The sequence below is a fragment of the Rhamphochromis sp. 'chilingali' genome (assembly GCF_963969265.1).
Source record: "Rhamphochromis sp. 'chilingali' genome assembly, chromosome: 15".
Classification (NCBI taxonomy): Eukaryota; Metazoa; Chordata; class Actinopteri; order Cichliformes; family Cichlidae; genus Rhamphochromis; species Rhamphochromis sp. 'chilingali'.
In genome coordinates, this window is record NC_137942.1 from 15,907,132 (window position 1) to 15,929,196 (window position 22,065).

The following is a 22,065-nucleotide window of genomic DNA, read 5'->3' on the forward strand; positions in this document are numbered from 1 at the left end:
GACGTTACGACAGTGAAACCTGATTTTAAAATATTTAACTGTCATTCCTTATTGTAACTTTATTTAACTGTGCATAAGGATAAAAAACAAGTAAAATGTGTTCAGTGCGTTTTTTAATTAATCGATTAAATTTCGTATATGCTCTTTCTGCCTCCTGCCGGATGCTGGGGTGATTTGCCACGTTGCTGTAGACAACAGACTTTAAAGCCTCTCACACACCGGGGACGATGTGAGTTACGTTTGACCACTCGAGGCGGTGGACTGCGGTCAGCTTCTAGCCGTCAAACTCGAGTGTGTGGGGCTTCTGTCGGGTGGAGTTTTGGGTCACCCCTCGGTTTGAAAATGCTAACCGACATGATTTTGGAGGAAGAATTTGAGAAGAATGGAGAGTCTTGGTACAACCAGCAAGAGCTCGAACACGGTAAGAGCCGCTCAGCCCTGAGGTCGCACCCTAACTCTGACTGTGTCTGTGTGGGCAGGTTGTGTTACTCCAGTTTTATGTTTTATTGTAAATGAGTAAATTAATGAGCGTTACTGCTACTGTCTGCCTATTGTAGCTATTTTTTTAGTTAAGTTTCAGTTAGTCTCCAGAGTGAGTTTGCTTATTAAAGTTGAGTTTTTATTTAGTTATGCTATTTTTATGCTAGGTTAAGTGTTAAATTAGTTGGTAGAGGTAATATTTAACACATCCAGAATAGGTATTAGTAATGTAAACACAACTCATTGTAAAACTGACTCACAGCCATGAGGATGTCTCAATAAACTTCTGCATCAGGGCCTCCTCATGCTTGTTGATCACTTCAAATTGACCAACACTAACACTAAACCTAAAACCTAAAACACTAGTTTTAGGTTTGTTCAAAAATATACTTGAAATAATTTTACTATTAGCTGAAGTGTTATCACTAATGTTAGTTGTAAGAGCCTTAGGAAAAACAGTGAGAAAAGCCCCTAAATAAGAGCTCACAGATTAAATTGAAATTGAAGTCCTTGTGGCACAGACCCACAATAGGCATGCAATCCACATGAGGTCTCCTACACAGCCAGGATTTCCTGAGGCTGTCACCTCTGTGTTTATTGTTTTCAGACTAACATGACCCCTGTCTGTGCTTCTAAGCGAGCCACACAGATCATCTAACCAATATCACTGTGAATAAGAAGGAGTAAGGAAGAGGAAGCTGTGACACTGAACATAATTATGTGTGTGGTGTGGCTGATCTGTGAATGTGTTGTTTACATTGTTTGCATTGTTATATGAATGCAACCAGAGTTAGGTTATAATTTAGTGATGTGAAATGGCCAGATAGTTGAAAATAGATGACTGACCAACCAATTAAAGTTTATTTGTAATTTATATCCTAAAATAAAGTAGATTTTCCTTTTGGGATGAGGAAAATCATGCTGCCCATCTTACAAGTATATTTTATCACATCCATCCATCTGTCCAGTCTCTTATGCTTGTTCAATTTCAGGGGTTGCACAGGGCAGAGGCACACCCTGGACAGGTCTCCAGTCTATCCCAGGGCTAAAAAAAAACAACAACTACTAACTGAGAATTGTTAATCATTTAGTATCATGATTGAATAGATGAACTTGTAGGAAAAATTTGCTGCCTTCACTGGAAGCAGGCGGGAAGAATGACTTCCTGTAGCATTCCTCAGTGGGCATGGATAACAACAAAAATGCTTAGCATTTACACGAAGAGATTTAGGAAGAAATGTATGCCACTTCATCTCCTCCACCAACTTTATGGGCTTCAGAGTAGGATTTAAGATTATTAGGTAGTTCACTTGTTTATTTTACGTTTGTTCCCCACAAAACGTTACTTTATAATCCTGCTGGTGTACGCACTGTTAGTTCTGATTGCACACGCTTAACCTAGAAGATGTAGAAATAAAAGTATGTATGTAAAACGTGTGCAGTGAACACAAAAACGTGTCAAAAGTACATGAGCGTTGCACAAAAATGGAAAGGATAAATGTCCTTTGAGTAGCTACTTTTTAAATTTATACTTTGAGTACACTTCAGCCTCTGTGCTTTTTTTTGCTTTTACGTAAGTAAAGAGGTTGCATCAGTACTTCAGCTTCTGCCAGGCCCTTTTCAAACACAATTTCCTGTCCTTCTTGAATGAAAAATGTGTTAATTTTGCCATCTCTGTTAGTGACATTTAAAGTTTATCTTGGCTTGGTTTAATTGCATTTTTATTCCCTGCACTTAGTAGTCCCACAAAAGACCAGCTTCACATGGCTGGCCAAGATCCAGTACTCATGAGAATTTAGTAGGGGAAAGGGGTCACAAGGCATGCCTTAGATTCCTCGGTGAGGGACAATGAGTTGTTGTTGTGGGTGGCACTGGCGCAAGGCTACGCTTACACACTTGCCTAATTCTTTCAGCTGTCTGTATTTGGGCACTGAGTCCATCCCGAAACTTGTGTTTGCGTGTTTTACTTGACTCCTTTTTTTTTTTTTTTTTTTTTTTTGTACAGATCTTCATTTGGCAGCAGAGCTGGGGAAAACCCTCCTCGACAGAAACCATGACTTGGAGCAGGCCCTGCAGCAGATGTACTCCACCAACCAGGAGCAGCTGCAGGAAATCGAGGTGATAAATTTTAGGAAGGAACTAATCTGAGTTTTTAAGGCTCAATATGTGCTCCAGAATTTGTCTGTCAGTGTATGCAGATTCTGGTTGATTTTTACGTGAATGAGTCCATGATTAGAGGTCGCTCATTGAGAAAAGTCCATGCTGAGACATGTGAAAAGCTGTCCGACTGGAAAGTCATTGTGAAATTGGCACAGCTGAAAATAGGTTGGAGTAAAAGCTAATCCTACCCAGTCTGATCTAATAAGCCTTTGGCAAGGAGCAGATCATTTGTCTACCTAATTATTTGAAGACTTTCACTGGTTTTCCAGTAACAGAATACCACTGTTTTACTTGGACACTGTTCCTGGTTTTGATTTTGTGTTAGAGTCAATAAAATTTTGTTTTTGTATTCTAAAAATAATAAACATCCAATAGCAGAGAGACTCATATTTTAGTTCTAAGACAGCGCATGCGTAAACTGCTGATGATCTGAGTTGGAGGACACGGCACTTAGAAGGTCAGCACACATAAGAGCCTTAATTTGTTTACGTCTTCGGTGTAAGGATTTCTAGAGGTTGTTTTGGTAATCCCAATACATCTCTTTGACCCACATTGTACTGGCTACCCGCCTTTCCAGTCTCAGAGGTGTGCTTTTGTTTCACGAAACTACAAAAGGTCTGGAGAAATGCTTGCCAAAGAAAACTGTCACGAGTCCAGTCTAGCATTTTGAAAAGCCAAGTGCTGATGCTGATGTCATCGGTTGACCTATTGATGAAGCTGGTCGGCAGACAAATACAGGTTACAGGCCTGTATTGCACACTCAGCATGGTGTGCAATATGTCCTTAAAAGAAATTGAGAAAACTTGGCAAAAGAAGTGGCAGCCTTAAAAGAAGCACTAACAGCAGATAAACATGATCTGAAAGTCATGTCCTTAAGAAATGAGAGGGGGGGAAGCAAGAACCTCACACAGACCTCGAGAGATGCATCTGACCCTTCAGTTGATCCATGTGCTGTTTAATAAAGCTCTATTATAAATTGTCTCAGTGGAAAGGTGGCTGTCTAAAGGCCATTAATACAGAAGAGAAACAGGGAGAACTGAATGGGAAATCAGTGGCAACAGGTCTTAACTGTCTTAGTTTGCTGTATTTCCCATTTTCCTAGTAGAATGTAAAGAAACTCGTTGAGTGGTATGAGTAGGAACTTGGAACATTAAATTCTTCCTTGATTTTAAGTTGGGACATGGAAAAATTTAAGGAGTGGTGCTACTCCAACTTGAAATTATTATTATTATTATTTTCCCTCTCTTCTATACCAGTACTTAACCAAGCAAGTGGAGCTGCTGCGTCAGATGAATGACCAGCATGCCAAAGTGTATGAGCAGCTAGACACGGCCGCCAGGGATCTGGAGCAAGGCAATCAGAGGCTGGTGCAGGACAACCGCATGGCCCAACACAAGATCCAAAAGTCAGTCTACCAGTTATTTGTGAATTACCCTTTCAAATTGTGTTTTAAATAATTATCCACCCAGTCAGCTTCCAATAAAAAATATACCACATTAACATGTTGTCGGGTGTTTGGTTTTTTTTGTTTGTTTTTTTTGTTTTCCTTCAGTTTAACTGAGACCATCGAAGCGCTTCAGACCCTCATGGAGGACCTGCAGGCCCAAGTCGGGGAACTAAAGACTGCAGAAGCAGAGCGAAATAAGAGAGAGCTGGCAGAGCAGAGGCGCAGCCTTGGAGCACAGAGCGTGTCCTGTCTTAAAGAGCTGTATGACTTGCACCATGACAGGTACTATTTTCATCATCCACATTTAGCAACACAATGCTAATAGCTCATCTTTAGAGGAACTGTTTTCACAGAGGAAATGGTGTGGTAAACTGTACCTAGCATTGTGGATTAAAGACAGTGAGTTGTCTCGGTACTCTTGGAAAAAGCATCAATGAAACATGGCCTCAAATTATCTGGCAACACCAAGAAATATGATTCAGCGTCTTTCTTCCTTGACATGAAAGCAAAGAAGAAAAGGGAAGCTGAAAGCATCTCAACACTGAGAGCTGGGGTCCGTTTTCTCATGCTGTGGTACCTTCAGTACGCTGCTGTCTCATGTCACGTATGCTGACTTGACATCTTCAGGTCACCCAGAGAGCTTACTTTAGCTATAATCCATGAGGGAGGGAAGCTAATCCTCCCCCATTGTCACTGTTTACTTATGCGGCTGCTGCATCTCACGTCACTTATTTGGTGTATTTTGTAGAACTGTCGCCTTTAAAAATTTTGAACGATCTGTCTAGAAATTTATTTAATGGTTTAGGTGTAGTGGACTTTAAATGACATTGAAAAGAATTATGTAATATTAATGCATTAAAAATTACAATAAAGATTCTTCTCAGACTGCTTAGAGACCCAAGTAACCTCTGCCAAGAGGACAGGGAAATTTACTCTCTGCTGCTAATAAAGCTTAAGTGCTCGAAGTGTATGGTAGTAATTCAACTCAGAGCTTCTCTGAACTAGATTTTGAGGACACAGTTTTATTGAAAAAGTCAAAATAGTAACGGGAGTTCTGCAGATTCTTAGTCTTTGGGTATTAAATTTTGTTGAGAAATGTAAGGTCATAAAATGTCTTTGTTGTAGAAGGACGTTAAATTAAAAACCTTAGAAGCAAAAATGACTCAGACCTGTCCTAATGTTTAATTAAATTAATATGACAATATCTACTTTGCATTATGAAGTTGTTTTTTTTTTTTTTTTTTTTTTTTTTTTTTATTATTGTCTTTTCAATATTTTATAATTTCCTACACTATCAAATTGGACCTTTTAAGAAGAATGAAAAATCACTTTCACCATGATAAACATTTCATTCTCACATTGTAAGAGAGTTTGTTAGTGTCTGAGTCCAACCATGTTAGATCCAGTTCAAAGAATATTTCAGTAACGCTGGCAGCACTTATCACTTCAGGATATTCTCAACAACTCACCTCAGTATCGCTTTTGTTACTTGTTCTCTCAAAGTGATGCTCTAATAAGCTCTTTAATCACTGCCTAAGGTATCAAGCCAATGGCAGTCACCTTGTGGATGGACTCTGGTCACCTTATGGCTCGTTTCAAGACCGAAAAAAGCAACCAGACCCAGAGGAGGAGAACGCTGCTCTCCAGCGCTCCATCCAAACGCTTCAAAGCCAGATAGCTGCTGAGCGGAGCCGCAGGGAGGCTGCAGAGCAGGAGATGGAGTTGACAGCAAGGGAAAACAGCACCCTGGAACAGCAGCTGGTCCAGCTGTCAGGCTACCAGGCCAGACAAAAGGAGCTGGAGGCCGAAGTAGAACAGCTGCAGCTTCTGTGGCGCGCCGACTGCACCAAAAGGTTGATGATGATGTTATGCATGGAGAAGATTCAAACTGTGAAATTATTTTAGCTCTATTTCTGATATTGCTGTTGACATTCAGCCAAAGTGTGTAATTTTATTATTTTATATTTTTTAAATGCGCGTGTTCCCCTTCACTCTCACCCTTGTCAGGAAACCTGACGAGCTGCTGGTGCCTGACACCGTATTCTTTGCCTCGGAGGACAAGCCCTGCCCAGAGCAAAGCAAGCCAGAGGAGAAGACTGAAACTGTCGAGGAGCAGAGCAGATACGGCCGACAGAGGTGCAACAGTGACAGCGTGTTGAAGGCAACAAACCCAGATGAAATTCTCCGTAGTCACGAGCAGCTATGTATACGTCGAGCCGAGGCTGTGAAAAAGAGGGGCATCTCTCTGCTCAATGAGGTGGATGCACAGTACAGCGCACTGCAGGTGGTGTATCTGTGGCACAGAGCATTCCTAAAAAAATATCTTCTATGTCAGAATGTTTGATGCAAAAGTTTTTGGTTTTTTTTGTTCTGTTTGAAAGCTGAAGAAAGATTTCCCTAAAATATGTTTGTTTTCCAGGTGAAATACGATGAGCTGTTACAGCGATGCCAGCAAGCCTCAGACGAGCTCAGCCACAAAGCTGTCCAGACATCCAGCAGTCCCTTTGCCAGCGGCCGCTCCCGCCGCCGCCTGTCCAGCTCTGCAGCTCTGTCTGATCTGTCCGTGCTTCTTGAAGACGGCCAGCAGCCGGAGTACAAGGCTCTCTTCAAGGAGATCTTCACCTGCATCCAAAAGACCAAAGAGGACCTCAGCGGAAACGAACAACCGGTCAGGGACGATGAATCCTCCAACTGAATGTTATTCATCTCAATATGACTTGCTCTCTGTTACACTGTTCAGAGGGTGCAGGTGCTGTAAATGCTTTCAGGCCCTCAAAGTCTTAGACATGCCTGTTGCGTCCTTATCAAAAATTAAGTGGCAAAAAGTAGCTAGATGTATTATATTTGTTGTGAGAAATATTTATAGTTGGATCAATGAACAAAAAGCACATTTTCACATGCAGACTGACTTAAATCCAAAAGTATTACGTCCGCCTGCAATAGTATTCAGTTTTTTCTTTTTTGTAATGGCTGCCCCGTGACCACTGGGCCCTTTGGTGTTTGGAAGAGAGAGGCACATGTAAGGGTGTTACGCTGTGTTACAGTGTTTGATAAGATGGCGGTTGAGTCAGAGTTGTGTAAACTGAGAAGTTGGACTGTTGTAATATTGGAAGTCTAAGGAGTTTAATTGTTAGTGTAAGTAGGTTTTTTGAAGTTGGCATTAGTTGGCTCACCAGTGGTGGTTCGGTGGCACACTAAGAGCAAAACGTACAGTAAGTGGACACTGGAAAACGAGTGTGTTAACACCAGAAAGACACAGAAAGGCTCTGCACTTTTCATGACTGAGTTCAGTTTTATTTATTTAATAACAAAAGATTAGAGATGATTAAATGTTTATTTATTTTTCTGAGAAAATTTAATCAAAGTGAAACTTCATGTACAATGCGGTGCTTCTTCTATGGTGGAAACACAAAATTAAACAAAGCATTAAAAAAAAATAAAATCAATGTTGTCTTTAGTTTTTGTTTTTTTTTTTTTCTCCCTTTGGACCATTTCTTCCTATGTGGCTGTTTTTACTATTTTTGTGTGTGTGTGTGTGTGTCTTTGTGTGTGTGTGTGTGTGTGTGTGTGTGTGTGTGTGTGTGTCTTTGTGTGTCTTTGCTAATGGTGTCAATTAGCAAAGTAAATCATTTCAGGAAAAAAGATGATGCTTCCTCCACACACAGAGTTCATTGTTACCTACAGCAATCCAGCCATTTTTCTCTGTACCATTTCATTTTCACTTGGTCTAGTTTTTCCACACAGACGTCTGCTGCCTGCTATCTGATGGCTTTGTGAGGTTACCACGTGTATGTCTTGCTAAGACCTGTCCCTTAGGGCAAGCATGGTATGCAAACCTCTTGTTAGGAGGTGCACAGAAAAAAAAAATTATATTTTTTTTCTTTTTTTTAAAAAGGTGCAGACTGTTTTGCAGCATGCTTTTTTTTTTTTTTTTTTTTCTTCATACATCTAAGAGATGGCATCACTGCATTGCTTTTGAGCAGATATGTTTCAACCTGTTCTTCATTTCAGTGCATAATTGTGAGCTATCAGCAGATGAAAAACAACCTTAGGAGTATGTACCATATGGACTCTTATTTCTTTCCTCTCTTAAACTTCTGTTACCTAATAAAGTGAACACTGCTATAAAAGCAACCGTAAAAAATAAACTCCGTTATCTGTAATGCTGCTGTTTTTGTGGGAGAGAAAATCGAATCAACACACACAACAGTAGTGAAGCATATTTTCTGCAAAGCTCAGAGTTGCCCTCATTCTTAAAGGTCACTGAGACCTTGTGTACGCTGGCACAGCAAATAATTAAACAACCTTTTGTCTCTCTTCATAATTACCCTACTTGCCACTAGTTCCCAATCCTTTAAACCTCCAAACAAGAGGTTTGCATACCATGCTCGCCCTAAGGGACAGGTCTTAGCAAGACATGCACGTGGTAACCTCACAAAGCCATCAGATAAGCAGGCAGCAGACGGCTGTGTGGAAAAACTAGACCAAGTGAAAATGAAATGGTACAGAGAGAAATGGCTGGCTAACAATGAACTGTGTGTGTGGAGGAAGCATCATCTTTTTTTTCCTGAAATGATTTACACTGTTTGAACAATGACCTTTTACTGTATTGGCACCATTAGCAAAGTAGTTTCCATCATTTTGGGGGTGGTCAGCCAGTTTCACAAGAACATAATCCAGTGTTGTTTTGAGCAACAAAAGTTCATTTGATCTGCACCAGATGATATAATTGATTTGATTGAGTACATATAACATTCACACTTTACTTGAAAACTTCCATATTAAAAATAAAAAAGAAAGGAGTTGCAGCTGGCAGCTGCAGTTACCTGGTCGATTAAGATAAAGTAGATTAAAACAAATTTAATATTGAAACATCCAACAGTGTATAAAATACAGACAGATGAAAGCAACATAAAGTGCATTGTTAAGGTTTATGGACCACCATGAGCTACCAAAGAGCCATCGGGGCAGTAATTAGTCTCTGGATCTGGGTCTCTCCTCACACTATTCCTTCATCTGGAATGGAATAAGACAGATATTGAATGGGTAGGGAGTCAGTGTCACATGGGGACCCATCCAAGTGTGTTTGGTAGATGATATTTATTAGAGGATATGTAGAAGAATAGGAGCTCGTCAGGCAGATGCCAAGAACCCCCTAAAGATATGAGAAGGACTACAGGTGTAGATAGCTCAGTACACCTGTAGTCATATGGCAAACTAATGAACTATCTCTGGCTGCTGCATTTTCTGTTCAATATCAGAGGCTGGAGCCCATCAAACATGTGGGCCCAGGGGTCTGTAAATTAATGAGCAATACAGTGGTAAACATTGTCCATCAAAGTTGTCTGTATGATCGGTTGACTGCAACTTCCCTATCATATGATTCTTATTTTAATTTCCATCAGACCACTGTGATCATTTGCAGTGATGAACTGAACATAAATCATGAAAGCAAAATGACCTGTGCTGCATATCAGAGCCCCCAGAGGGCTTCAGTGTGTCGTGGGTTTATGCATTTTCCTTTATTTTGTCACCTTATTTTTCTCTGCGGCATAGAAAGGCGGACGTTTCTGAAAGACGTGACGAAACGACGCGAACGCATCACAGGTTACACGACCTTACGACGTGTTATTTAAATCTAAGTATCCGAGAACTAAAGGTGTGGTAGCGTGGCCGAGTGGTCTAAGGCGCTGGATTTAGGCTCCAGTCATTTCGATGGCGTGGGTTCGAATCCCACCGCTGCCAAGAATGTATTATTTTCTGGATTAGCCATGACTCAGTTGAGTATGTGGAAGGCCGTAGACAGGTAGATTGGACCGGATGTCATCAATAACATATTAAATGTCCAAGCGACGATGTGAATTTTAACGCTGCAGGTAACCCTTGGCATTCTTATGCAGTGCAAGTGCTCCCCCATGTGGCAGCTTCAAACATGACAATGTTGAGCTTTCAACCAACACTGATCCCGATAGTGGAAGGACAGCCATCCTTCCACTAAGACCACTTTCGATGAGGCTTCAGTGAACAGTTGATAGCAGCTGTTGTATCTCTCGGGTCCTTTGTCAGATCTTTGCAGACTTTGAGATACAGTTCATCTGCTGAACATATTTTTTTAGGCCTCCCACTTCTTTCGTTCTGGACTTGACCAGTTTACTCATATTTCCTTAAAAACTGACCGCACTCCATGCTGAGATATGGCAGTTTTTCCCCTAATACCTCTTCACGAATCAACTTGTTCGTCCACAAATACTATTTTATGTCGGTCAGATAGTGTTATCTCGGCCATTTAAATAGATTCAGCAAAAGATATGTGAACAAATGATGTGTTTTTGTATGACAGGCTACTAGTAACAAAGTCCTGACGATACAATTTAATACTGTCTGTTATGTGTTCACACAACACTCGTTCGTCTCTTGAGTTAGCTGCCTTTTTTATGCTTGAATGATTCATAAGCCAGTGAATGTGGTCAGGTACAAGGACTGGAAGCCAACGTGCAAGTAAAAAGTTTGAAAAACCTTCAGAAAGCCTGAAAAAATAAATTGTGCATAGCTACAGCAAAAGACTATAATAATGTCTTTGAACCAAAGAAATTAAGGGTGACTCAATTCTTTTGCACAAATACAGTATATGTAAATATGGTCTCTGGAGTTTTCTAGATGCTTTTATTTCTAAAAGTGTACAAAATTTGCAGCTACAATAATAACTGAACTCTATGAAATCACAAGTCTTTATGTTACAAATTGGAAGCATGCTTTAAATACAACGACTTACAGTTCAGATAATTTTCTTTTTGTGATATAAAGTTAAATGTTTGCTTTAAAATAAACCACAATAAAGTCAAATTCCAGAGAAGTCAATAACATTCACATAATACATAATAGTTTTCAGCCGCCTGCTAGACTCACGTTAAACTCAGACACACACTGAGGTCTAAACATAAAAACAGCGGCTGTCTTTGAAAAGGGGAAACACAGAACTTGCATAGCCTGGTATTCTGGAGACGTATTTTTGGAGCACGTTTAGCTGGGTCTGGTGATTTGTTATTATCAGTCAGTCACCACTTACATTGTCACACTGTAATCAGTTAACAGAAGCTGTGTAAAAGCAGAGTCTCTCATCTGAAACTGCAATGCCTGAGATGAATGCAGTGCAGCGGAGCATCAGTGAAGGAATGTTTAGTTCTGACAAATTACGCAACATAGCATGAGTATCACCACGCTGAAACCCATCAGAAGCAGCAGAAAAAGCCGCCGGGGCTGCCGGGAGGTCTGGGACAGGCTGAAAAGCGACGAGGTGTTGCGAGGCGGTCGAGACTTCAGGTATTGCTCCACGGAGTCTGCAAGGGAGTAAGGCTTCGGGCTGTAGCCCAGATCTCGGCGGGCCTTGTCAATTTTAAAAGTGTGGCTCACTGCGATGTTCCTGACCTGCAGCGGAAGAGATGAGGCATTTATAGCTTCTTTTTTGTTGTTTTTTGTATTTCTTAATACGATCAGAGTCGTCCAAGTTAAAGGTCATTCTGTCAGGTTAACGGCTCACATTAGCCTCAGTTTGGCAAACTTAGTTTTACATTGTGATAACCTGTGACTGACGGATGCCTCCAGTTACTGTGTCTTCTTTCCTCTGAGTCTAAGGTTTCAGCATGTGAACACAGACTGACAGAAGAGGTCAAACAGACACCGGTGAGACAAAAAAGAGTTCCTACTGTCCCTTTTCTTTTTTCCATCCATGAGTCACATTTTCTTTAATGATTTCAGTCGGTACACACCTTTTAGGTCTTTGGAGTTTTCCTGCATGACTCATTCAAATCTGTTGTGTATCCACACATTAAGACCAAACTGCTGAATCCTGATTATCCTGCCAAACCTGACAGTTATCCTGACTATATACAGTATTTTTCTCCGTGCATTTCGAAAAGCCTTCAATTTTTCCTTGATTGTCTCACATGGAGTACATCTTGTCTTCCAGGAGTAACTCGCTGCCACAGGCACCACTCCAGGACAGAGACTATAATCAAATGTAGCTGAAATGTGACCCATGCATTTGTATTCTCTGGGCTAAAGTACACATCTTACAAAGTACACATATCCTTCTGCAGCTGCTCGGCTTCTTACTAGTGCTTCATCATGGTTTTGTAGTTTTGTGATGTTTTGGGGTTTTGAATTCCTAGTTAATCTTTTCAATTCTTTTTCTGATTTTAACATTCTGCAGACTGAGTTTTGGATTCCTGCTTTGATCTCTTACAGCTGTGGTGATGTTGAGCTTTAGATTTTAAGTGTGATTTCGGCTGTGGTTCCTGTTTAGTTTTTGTTAAGATGGTTTCCTGCTGTGGTGTTAGTTTAAAATTTTTCATACATGTTTAATGTGAGTTTTTGTGTCACCATGTTTTGTCTTTTGATTATTTCCTGTTTTATTTAAAATTTCAGTTGTCCCTCACATCCTGCACCAGAATCTTTTTTTGCCCATCTGCCTGCTTTTCTCTCAGTTTCTTGTGCTCTTTGTATTTGTGTAACTTTTTAGACTTTGTATTTTTTTTATTTATTTATTTATTTATTTATTGAGCAGTAAAACTTCTCTGTCTCATGCATTGTCTTTTTTTCTTTACCAAACAGTTCATTTCTGTTGGCAACATTTTAAAATATTCACTTCAAGGTACTTCATTTGAAATTCTATATAAGATATAAGAATAAAACCAGATGCTTAGTTGCTCCTTACAACAGATTGATTCAAATTTTGAAACTGTCTTCCTATGTGCCTTCACAGACCAGGAAGAGGAAAATCTCTGCACATCACACCGTGCCTCAACCTGAGGGTTGCCGGGATCATTTGAGACCGGCCGAGAGGTGGCACAGCCATAGCAACCGCCTCTGCAGTGATGTCACTTCCTGTAAACTTCACCTCAAACTTCCTGGTCTGACCCACAGCAGTTTATGTTTTATTTACAGGGCAACCACTGATCCCCACGGCCAGCAGCTGCCTGAGAGAGAGAGCTGCGCATGCAGGCCCATGGTGCTCAGCTTTGGTTTCTGTCTCATCACACATTCATGAGGACCTCACAGGCGATCGTGGCTCAAGAGTTGGGAGTTCGCCTTGTAATCGGAAGGTTGCCGGTTCGAGCCCCAGCTTGGACAGTCTCGGTCGTTGTGTCCTTGGGCAAGACACTTCACCTGTTGCCTACTGGTGGTGGTCAGAGGGCCTGGTGGCGCCAGTGTCCGGCAGCCTCGCCTCTGTCAGTACGCCCCAGGGTGGCTGTGGCTACAATGTAGCTTACCATCACCAGTGTGTGAATGAATGGGTGGATGACTGGATATGTAAAGCGCTTTGGGGTCCTTAGGGACTAGAAAAGCGCTATATAAATACAGGCCATTTACCATTTACCATGTGATGGAGGCGCCTTAAGACGTGTCGTACTCCAAGCTGCTCCTTTAATTTTATAGTTTTTTGAGTCAAGTAAATGTACGCAAAACCATCACAGATACAAAGACAGAATTAAAAGTTAAGTGTTCGTTTATCTGCTGAATTTAAAAAAGGGCTCACTTTAGTTTTTCATAATTCATGTGCAAGAGATAGCATCAGATGAGGGGGGGGGGGGGGGGGGGGGCTGGGGGGGCTGATCGGAAAATACTAATGGAGTCAGTCTCTGTCGTTGGAGAGACTTAAACATGAATGTTCTCATCAGACAGCGGGTAACTTCATCTCCAAGGTAGATATATGTACCGAGCTTGCCGGTGCTGTAACGTTCTGCAGTATAGAGTGACATCTTGAGTTAAAAATAGCTTTCAGAATCAGACTTAACCTTTATAGAAGAAGAAAGCTGCATAATTACCTCACTTCTGGTGAAAAGGAGCGGCACTGTTATCACCGGTCTCAGGACCACGTGCAGATATTCCACCAGGATGGCTTGAAATAGGAAGAAACACACACACACACACACACAGATTTAGCAGCAGCTCACCAAAGTTTCACTCAACTATAGTGAAAGTGAAAGAGAGAAGAGCTACCTGCTGAATAGACGAGTGAAACCGGCAGATTTATCAACGGCTGGCTGTAGCCCAGCTTCTCAAACTGCAACAGAAAGTTGAATTCAAAACAGAGGTAAGAGCAGCTTTCAGAATCAGAGTTACTCTTCAGGTAATCGCTGGTTTTAGCTTTTTCCTTAAGTCTGCTGACAGACGGAGGCATCAACTCACCAAAGGCATCAACCATTCAAACAGATTGACCGAAACGCCATCGTTAATAAAATAGGCCTGTCCACTCTGCAAAAAGAACAGTTAACATGTTAAAAATGACCGAAGCAGCTGTGAGGCCGGAGCAGTGGAACTCATCGTGTTTACTGTTTAAATTTTCTGAGGTGGACTCACAGCGACACAGCTCCTCTTCAGCGTGAGGGCCTCAGCTGCCTGCCTGTGGGCCAGTACCAGGTTATCTACGTGCACCCAGTTCATTTGAGCCCGGGGGTCACCAAACCGGAAACTGAACAACCGACGCTCCACGTTCATCTGAGCAAGGGACAAAAAGCTCGTCTTGCATCGTTTTCTTGATTTAAACATGGACACTAAACCCAAAAATGTGTCAAACTAACATTTTGGATGGTGATATCTGCACAAAAGCTGGGAGAAGAGTTGCAACAAAGGTGATGGGTCTAATTCAAAACCTTATGTTCAACCCAGTGTTTTACTGTCAGTTTTACTAACTCTGGGTTTGCTAATATTTAAGTCCACATGTATACAGATTAATTATACATTTTATTTCACATCAATTCCAGACTAGTGGTTACAGAGACAAGCAACCGACAGAACATTAAAAGTCAACGCTTCTGGCCTCTTGGCCGGTAGTAAACCCAGAACATAATGTAATCCTTGCAGCCCTTCACCAGACTGTGCCGACAGCCGCCTCGCAGAGGAGACACTGGAAGAAAAGGCATCCGTAACTGGATGCCAGAAGAGCTCCATCAATAATGCAAACTCTTCAGACAGGAATAATTCTGCCAGCGAGGCTTCAGACACCGCGAGATGAACATTTTTTTCCAGTGGCAGCACAGAAGTAATTCATCATCACTATAAGACACGCTCGCTTTAGTCCCTTACCATCACTCTGTGTAGGTGTCTTCTCTCCTCTGGTCCGTAGATGCCACAGGGCCGCAGGATGCAAGTGCGCAGCAGGCCTCCACCTTCACAAAGGAAGATCAAAATGTCATTTCATAAATATTTTAAAGCTTTTCTTTATTAAAATCTAATTGGGATTTTTTTTTCTCCTCTAGAAGTAGTGGACTAAGTACATGCATTAAAATACCAATGTTACAAGTACTAAAATACTCAGAAACAAGGAAAAGGGCTGCATTAAGACTTGTGCTTATTTATATGTATTTATATGATACTTATAATGTATCAAGATAGTTTTATATGTTGTGTGATTAATTAACACAGATTTAAGGCAAATAACAACAACAACAACAACAATAACAACAACAATAATAATAATAATAAGGAAGAAGCAAAGAAGGAGAAAACTTCTGCAAGATAAATTTGAATGTATTTTATGTTTATATCATTCACTGTATTTATATCATGCCAATTAAAGGAATTTTGCAATATAAAGAATTTTTAGCCAGGACATGGTAAGAGTGGGATTAAAAACTCCCATTTAACAAGAATAAACCTCCAGCAGAACCAGTGAGAAGCTGTGGCAGGTGAATGGAAAGAAAACGATTAAAAGGAGAGCATGGAGAAACAACAACTATGGCTGAACATTAAATAAGCCTGTGAAGTGTTCTTAAGTAAACCTTACATATAGACTCAATCAGGTGGAGCAGGTGCAGTGGAGCAGATTTACTTAAAAATGGCTTTGTAGGAGTCACGTATGAATTTAAGAAGACAAAGATGTGTATGCTGTTCATTAGATGTTTAAATGGTGTTTGTGTTTGATTACGTTCATTTTTTGTGGTTGGTCTCATGATTGGACCTGATTGCCAATACTAGGGATGGAGTCAGCTGGAGGGCAGAGGGGTTTTTCTCTCTCTCTTCTCATTAATAAGGATTCGAAACTTATTTTGCAATCTCAGCGAATCAACTGAATCAAAACAAAAGTTTGCAGACCCAGTCTTAGAATCTCAGTGACTTTTAGGTTGTTCCTGACATCAGTACAGACATCCTGTTATTATTATTATTATTATTATTATTATTATTATTATTATTATTATTATTATTATTATTATTATTATTATTATTATTATTATTATTATTATTATTACGCACACAAACACATGACCAGCTGCAGTAGATAATGAGACATGCATGCTTTTAAGCTTAATTGCATGTTGGTGCTCACTGTTGGCGTGCAGGTTTCACTGAAGGAAAGGCTTTATAAATCACAATGTAAAAAGCAACAATACTGTATGAGAAAATGAGCCATTATATACACTCAAATATATACTTTACATGTGTGTTTAAGACATCAATGTCAAGTGACTGCTGCACTAATGAGACTGTTCTGGCCAGCGCCGAGTTTAAAACACAATCACTGTTGTATGATCGAGTTGCACACCGAGTCTCCATGGAAACTGTTGCCTCTGTCTATTTTCTCTCACTCTTTCAAACACACATTTTTGTTGCTTTTTGGTTTTTTTAAACACAGAAAGCAATTTTCTCTCAATGTGTCCTTTCCCATGTAATTCAGCGATGAGGCACAGCTATCAATTTCACAACCTTTGAGGGAGCCCCCGTTGGCTGCGATGACCATCTGCTCCGCAATCGCTTTAGTTCTGGAGTAGTGGTCAATATGCTGCAACAGAAACATAAATACCGCCTTATTATTTCCCCCTAAAGTGCAGAAAATTGCTGGCAAACGTGTATTTAGTAGAATTGCAGAGCTTTTATTGGTGTGACAAAGGTTTTGCTGGAACATTAGTGATGTGGTTTGTTATCGTTAGGGTGGTGAGAATGCAGTTATTTTAAGTACTCACAGCATCAAGGGGCACATATGGCACCGAAGCCTCATCACCATCCACAATCGGTTTCCCTGCAAACACCACGTTGATGGTGCTGGTGTACACCAGTCTGGGGATGCTCCTCTCCTTACACACTGTATGAGACAGAGGATCACAACAAAGAGAGTCAAATCTATGAATGCTGACATAATGCTCAATATGCCACAATGTATTATGCAGGTGTGCATCCATTTATAAAATGTCACTCTCTAGGCACCTTTCTAAAACCCAAGGTCAACGAACAAAGCATAAAAGACAAACAGTAAAAAGGATAATAAAAAAGCAGTATTAGAAAATAATTGGATTTAATGTTTAAAGAGAATAAGGCAGTATTAAAAAATGGGGTTAGAGTTTTGACTTGAATAAGGGAAGCAAGCCAGTATTCCTGCTATCAGGAGGAAGTGAATTCCAGAGCAGCTGAAACCTCTGTTCTCCATAGTAGCGAGATGGGGAGAGGGAATAATAAGGTGAGTGGTGGATGAAGACCTAAGTAAATAATACAAGAAGGGAGGAGTCAGGATATGGATACATTTGAATGTGAAAAGCAATATTTTGAAAGTGATTCTACAATCTATGGGCAGCCAGTGAAACTGTTGAAGAACAGAGGTGATGTGCTCTCTGGAGGGTGTGCGAGTTGTGATCTGGGCTGCAGAATTCTGAAGAATTTGTAATTTGTAAAGGGACTTGTTGGGAAGATCAAAGAGAAGAGAATTACAATAATCAATCAAAGCAGGGACAAGGATAGCAACAGCATGGGAGGTGAGGAAAGGACGGAGGCGATTGATGTTGCGTAAGTGGAAGCAGGCGAACTGGGTGATGTGATTAATATGAGACTGAAACGGCAAAGTGCTGTCGGGGATGACACCCAGACTCTTAACCTGATGGGAGGGAAGGATGGAGGAGTTGTCAATATTAATGGGAAACTTGTGGGATTTGGTTAATGTGGAAGCTGTGCAGGCAAGTAGAACTTCAGTTTTATTACTCTTGAGTTTGAAAACATTGGAGGTGAACCAGATTTGACCTTCATGAGGCAGTCACAAAGGGAGATGAGTGGAAGGGTGAAATTGGGTTTGGAAGAAATATACAGCTCAGTCTCATCTGCGTAACAGTGATGGTTAATATTATATTTTTTATATATGTGATCAAGTGGAAGCATGTAAATAAGGAATAAAAGAGGCCCCAGTACCGAACCCTGGGGCACACCAGCAAAAACAGAAAATTTTCTTACCATTTATGACGTTATTGGTTCCACCAATGTTGACGGACTCCACCTGCTCTTTCCTCAACTAAAAGCCAGAGACAAAGAGGAAGGCTGTTACTCCTGACTGCATATTTTCTCTTCTATAGATAATACAGCCCTTGTTTCCACCTCTGCACAATAATGACTTTACATCCATCTCACTTAGGCTCTCATATTAGATTTGAAAGAAAATCAACTTTGAGAGCAGATAGAAGCCAAATAGCATTAAATATAGTAAAAATAGACACAAAAATAGGAAAAATTTGATTGGATTTTGAGTGATGTACAACAGAAGAGCAAGAATACAAGTATACAAGTCTGCAGCAAACAAATGTGTCCATGTGATGGCAATTTTTTTTTCCTCACTGACTTTTTTATATTTGGATTTGGAATCCAAGGCTATGGAGACTAAAGATGAACTACGTATTTGTATACATCAATGCTAGCCACTGTAGATGAAGAAAACAAGGCATAAGCAATATAAAGAGCAGCCTCAGAAAAAGTCAGAAGCTACATCAGCTGACATTAAAGAGCTGAGCTATCTGGCTGTCAGACTGAACTGTTTGCAGTCAAACTGTTTGGTGGGCAATGCAGTATTTAAAAAAAGAAATTTGTGGTCATATGTTGTTTTGTGTTTATGAGCTCTAAAGCAGAAGCCGAATGGCTAAACGGGAGGAGTACTCATTTATAAATGTTCTTTGTTTATGAGCTTTGCTGTTTTTTTATGGAAACTTGGTTCCCTCACTGAAAAAAAGACATCCATAAGTCCGAATTTGGGGTTGTTATTAAAATTTCAAGTGAATAACTTGAAATTAGGATTAGCGTTACTTACTGACTTGAAATGCCAAGAAAATAACTCAAGATTAACCCCCATAATATCCTTTGAAATTCTGTGTTATTAGGTTATTATTTGAGAAAATAAAACAACATTTTAACTTATGGAAAGCAAAATATAGTCTCATTTCTTTTGAGGACTTGGTAGTTATCTTATGCGTAACAGACACTTCATTTCATAGCTATGGCACACAGCTGGAATCCTTTATAAGCGTATGAACTATTGAGGATATCCACACATTTTTTAAGCACTTGTCCAGCTTTTGGGCGGCAGGAGGCTGGAGCCTGTCACTGACACCCACTCCTGAAAGGCGGGGTACACACCAAAAATATGATGCATGATATTAGATAATGTAAAAGAAAAATAGAAAATAAAAATTACATAGCTTGTGTTTAATATGCAACACTGGGCACATTTATTTGTACATACTTAATTCATACTTTTTAACACTTTTTGACTTACACAGCTAAAACTTACAACAGGTGTTACATGTGTTTTTAAAATATTGACTTTCTGTCTTTAGTCTGAGGATGAACCTTGAGGTGCTATTTTTCCTGCTGCTAGTAGCCTTAAGCAGCTCCTATGATTTGCATCAAGAGAGCATGGAAAAACAACCAGTCGTGCAGGTCAGCCTGTCATGTGTTCACGGTTTGAACAGAAAGCGTGACATACCAAACAAGGCTGTTCCTCCACAGGAGGTTTAATAAGTGAAACATGGCTTGTTTGAATGACTGGCTGTTGGGGAAAAAAAGCAGAGGAAGGCATGAAGTCACCTGCTCTGGGCCAGACATGCCATAAGACGCCGTGTGGAACATGCAGTCAACCCCTTCACACACTTTATACAGGGAAGAATAATCTCGAATGTCACTCTGTAAGAAAGTAGAACAAGACAATCAGATAATTAGTTATAACTCTGAGGACACAAAAGATGCCTAATCAGATTCTTCTGGGAGGATGAAGGTAGGCTTGTACTGTTGATTTGCTTGAAATGTACAACAGCAAAACATTAACACCCAGTGCTTTTCATGTAAAATGGTCAATATCTAACCCCTGAAAGGACAGTTATAATTAAGGTAAGTGTGCCAAGAGGAGTACAGGTGAAACCCGAATCATGCTTCCACCCTCTTTGACCCAGGCAGCAGCTGGTGCGCCGAGACAGATCAATCACCCGTGTCTGTTTCCAGCCAAGACACATACGGACCGAAGAGGCACGCTAACACGAGGAAATACTAGAATTCATTTCCTCGTCTCCACATGAAGTTGTGTCAGTTAGGTGGAAACAAACCATACCTTTATAACCCAAACCTGTGCTATGAGTGACACAACAGGCTTCAGACCTGGACTTCAAATGGCTTTTCATCACCATGTAGAGACCTGACATGTGTTATAAGATGTTATCAAACAATAGGTGTCCTGTGCTGTTACACTGCAGTATAGTATTAAGTGTTCTCCAGGGCAAAGCTATAAGGAATGTGTGGAGAAGAGGGGTAAACAGAGTAAAGCCATACCTGATAGAATGTCGCTCCATCGGGAATATCACAGGGAGGCTTATTCAAGTCCAGAAGGATTACTGAAAACCCTTCATTTGCCAGTTGTCTCCCAAGCCTGAAACCAAAGTATCCCCCTCCTCCCGTCACTACCACTTTCCCCTTTGGGACACCTCGGTGCTTTTCCTCTCCCAGTCTGGAGGCCACACAGTCGGGGCTGCTGCAGGTAGCAGCGGTGGCGGTGTTTACTCTGTTTCTCACAGCCACAGAGGGGCCGGAGGCGACTGCTGGGGCTGGATGGATGACCCACGGCTGCTGAGCGAGGTGGGCGATGTTGTGCCCGTGGTGCCCGTTGGTCTGCAGGCGACAAATGGGGACGCTTTGGCAGGGAAACTGCTTCACCTGGCACAGAGAGCCTCCGCTTTCAGTCATGCTGGGACTGCACAGCTCCATGGATGCTCTGATGGGATTTTAAAGAGGAATAAAATGCATATTCACTGTTTCGGAATCATTAAAAACTGACCGGTAATGAGTATTTATCTTAACTTTCTGAAAGTGTCCTGTCATTTATAATCCCTTTGTTTTCACATCATTCAAGTTCCGACAGCTGTACCACTTCAGAGTCTTTCATTATTTAAAATAGAGCTCAGTGCTCCTGAACACCACTTTTTTCTCTTTGTTGAGTTTTGATAAAGAAGATGTCAGAGATGACAACTGGTCAGACATTTCACTCATAAATAATAACGTTATGTTTTATAGACTGCATATAACACACGGATATTTAAGGGGGTGGGGAGGGAGGTATTCTGAAAGAAGAATTTCTGATACATATTTTTACTGTATGTGTGTATATGTATTTTTTATTTGCTTTTGGCCTGTAGTTAATAACCCCTTCATGTTTCGCCAAATTAGGCAGAATATCACGTGTTTTTCGCTAAAATAAACGAGCCTAATCTATGAATAAACGCAGGTCCGACAGCGATGACGTGCACTCTTTAATTAAATAAAAATACCTTCCTGATAGTCATCTCTATATGTCACATCTACTCACCCGATTGCTCCTGTCCTCCTCGCACATCCGTACCCGTGCTGGTGGATTCATGCAATAATACAGTCTATACCTCGCCGTCGGGCCCTCTCGATGCGTCACCTTTCTCACCTGTCACACACCTGCACTTTACATCTGCTACCGTAATGTCTGCAGGCAGTGCGCAGGCAGTGCGCAGGCCCGCGGCAGCGAGGATCACATTTCTAGAAGCGCCGGATGGACGAGCAAGCACCTCATTTCAGTTTTTTATGTACGGAAGTTGTTGGGGGGGGGGTTGCCACACACACACACGCGAGGGGGGGGGGGGGGGGGGTTGCCACACACACGCGAAAAAACGTGACACTTAAATTAGTTACAAATAGAAAGTTTTAATATAATAACCCAA

At 40.9% G+C, this 22,065-nt stretch overlaps 2 protein-coding genes across 2 annotated transcripts; one reads left to right on the forward strand and one right to left on the reverse strand.

The window, feature by feature from the left end:
• The first annotated feature begins 7 nt into the window (after window positions 1-7).
• Window positions 8-7,527, forward strand: cdr2a (cerebellar degeneration-related protein 2a). Its single transcript, XM_080904219.1, has 7 exons — window positions 8-421; window positions 2,486-2,598; window positions 3,897-4,045; window positions 4,193-4,369; window positions 5,626-5,940; window positions 6,095-6,371; window positions 6,507-7,527. Exons 1-7 carry the CDS (start codon window positions 139-141, stop codon window positions 6,780-6,782), a joined length of 1,590 nt encoding a protein of 529 aa, XP_080760345.1. The 5' UTR covers window positions 8-138; the 3' UTR covers window positions 6,783-7,527.
• A 3,256-nt stretch (window positions 7,528-10,783) lies between these two features.
• sdr42e2 (short chain dehydrogenase/reductase family 42E, member 2) lies at window positions 10,784-21,806 on the reverse strand. The gene is made up of 12 exons (XM_080905881.1): window positions 21,684-21,806; window positions 20,654-21,092; window positions 19,919-20,014; window positions 18,299-18,356; window positions 17,047-17,165; window positions 16,790-16,865; window positions 15,173-15,255; window positions 14,447-14,584; window positions 14,276-14,341; window positions 14,087-14,150; window positions 13,912-13,985; window positions 10,784-11,512 (listed from the first exon to the last, which is right to left on the reverse strand). Exons 2-12 carry the CDS (start codon window positions 21,083-21,085, stop codon window positions 11,264-11,266), a joined length of 1,455 nt encoding a protein of 484 aa, XP_080762007.1. The 5' UTR covers window positions 21,086-21,092; window positions 21,684-21,806; the 3' UTR covers window positions 10,784-11,263.
• Between the last annotated feature and the right edge of the window lie 259 nt (window positions 21,807-22,065).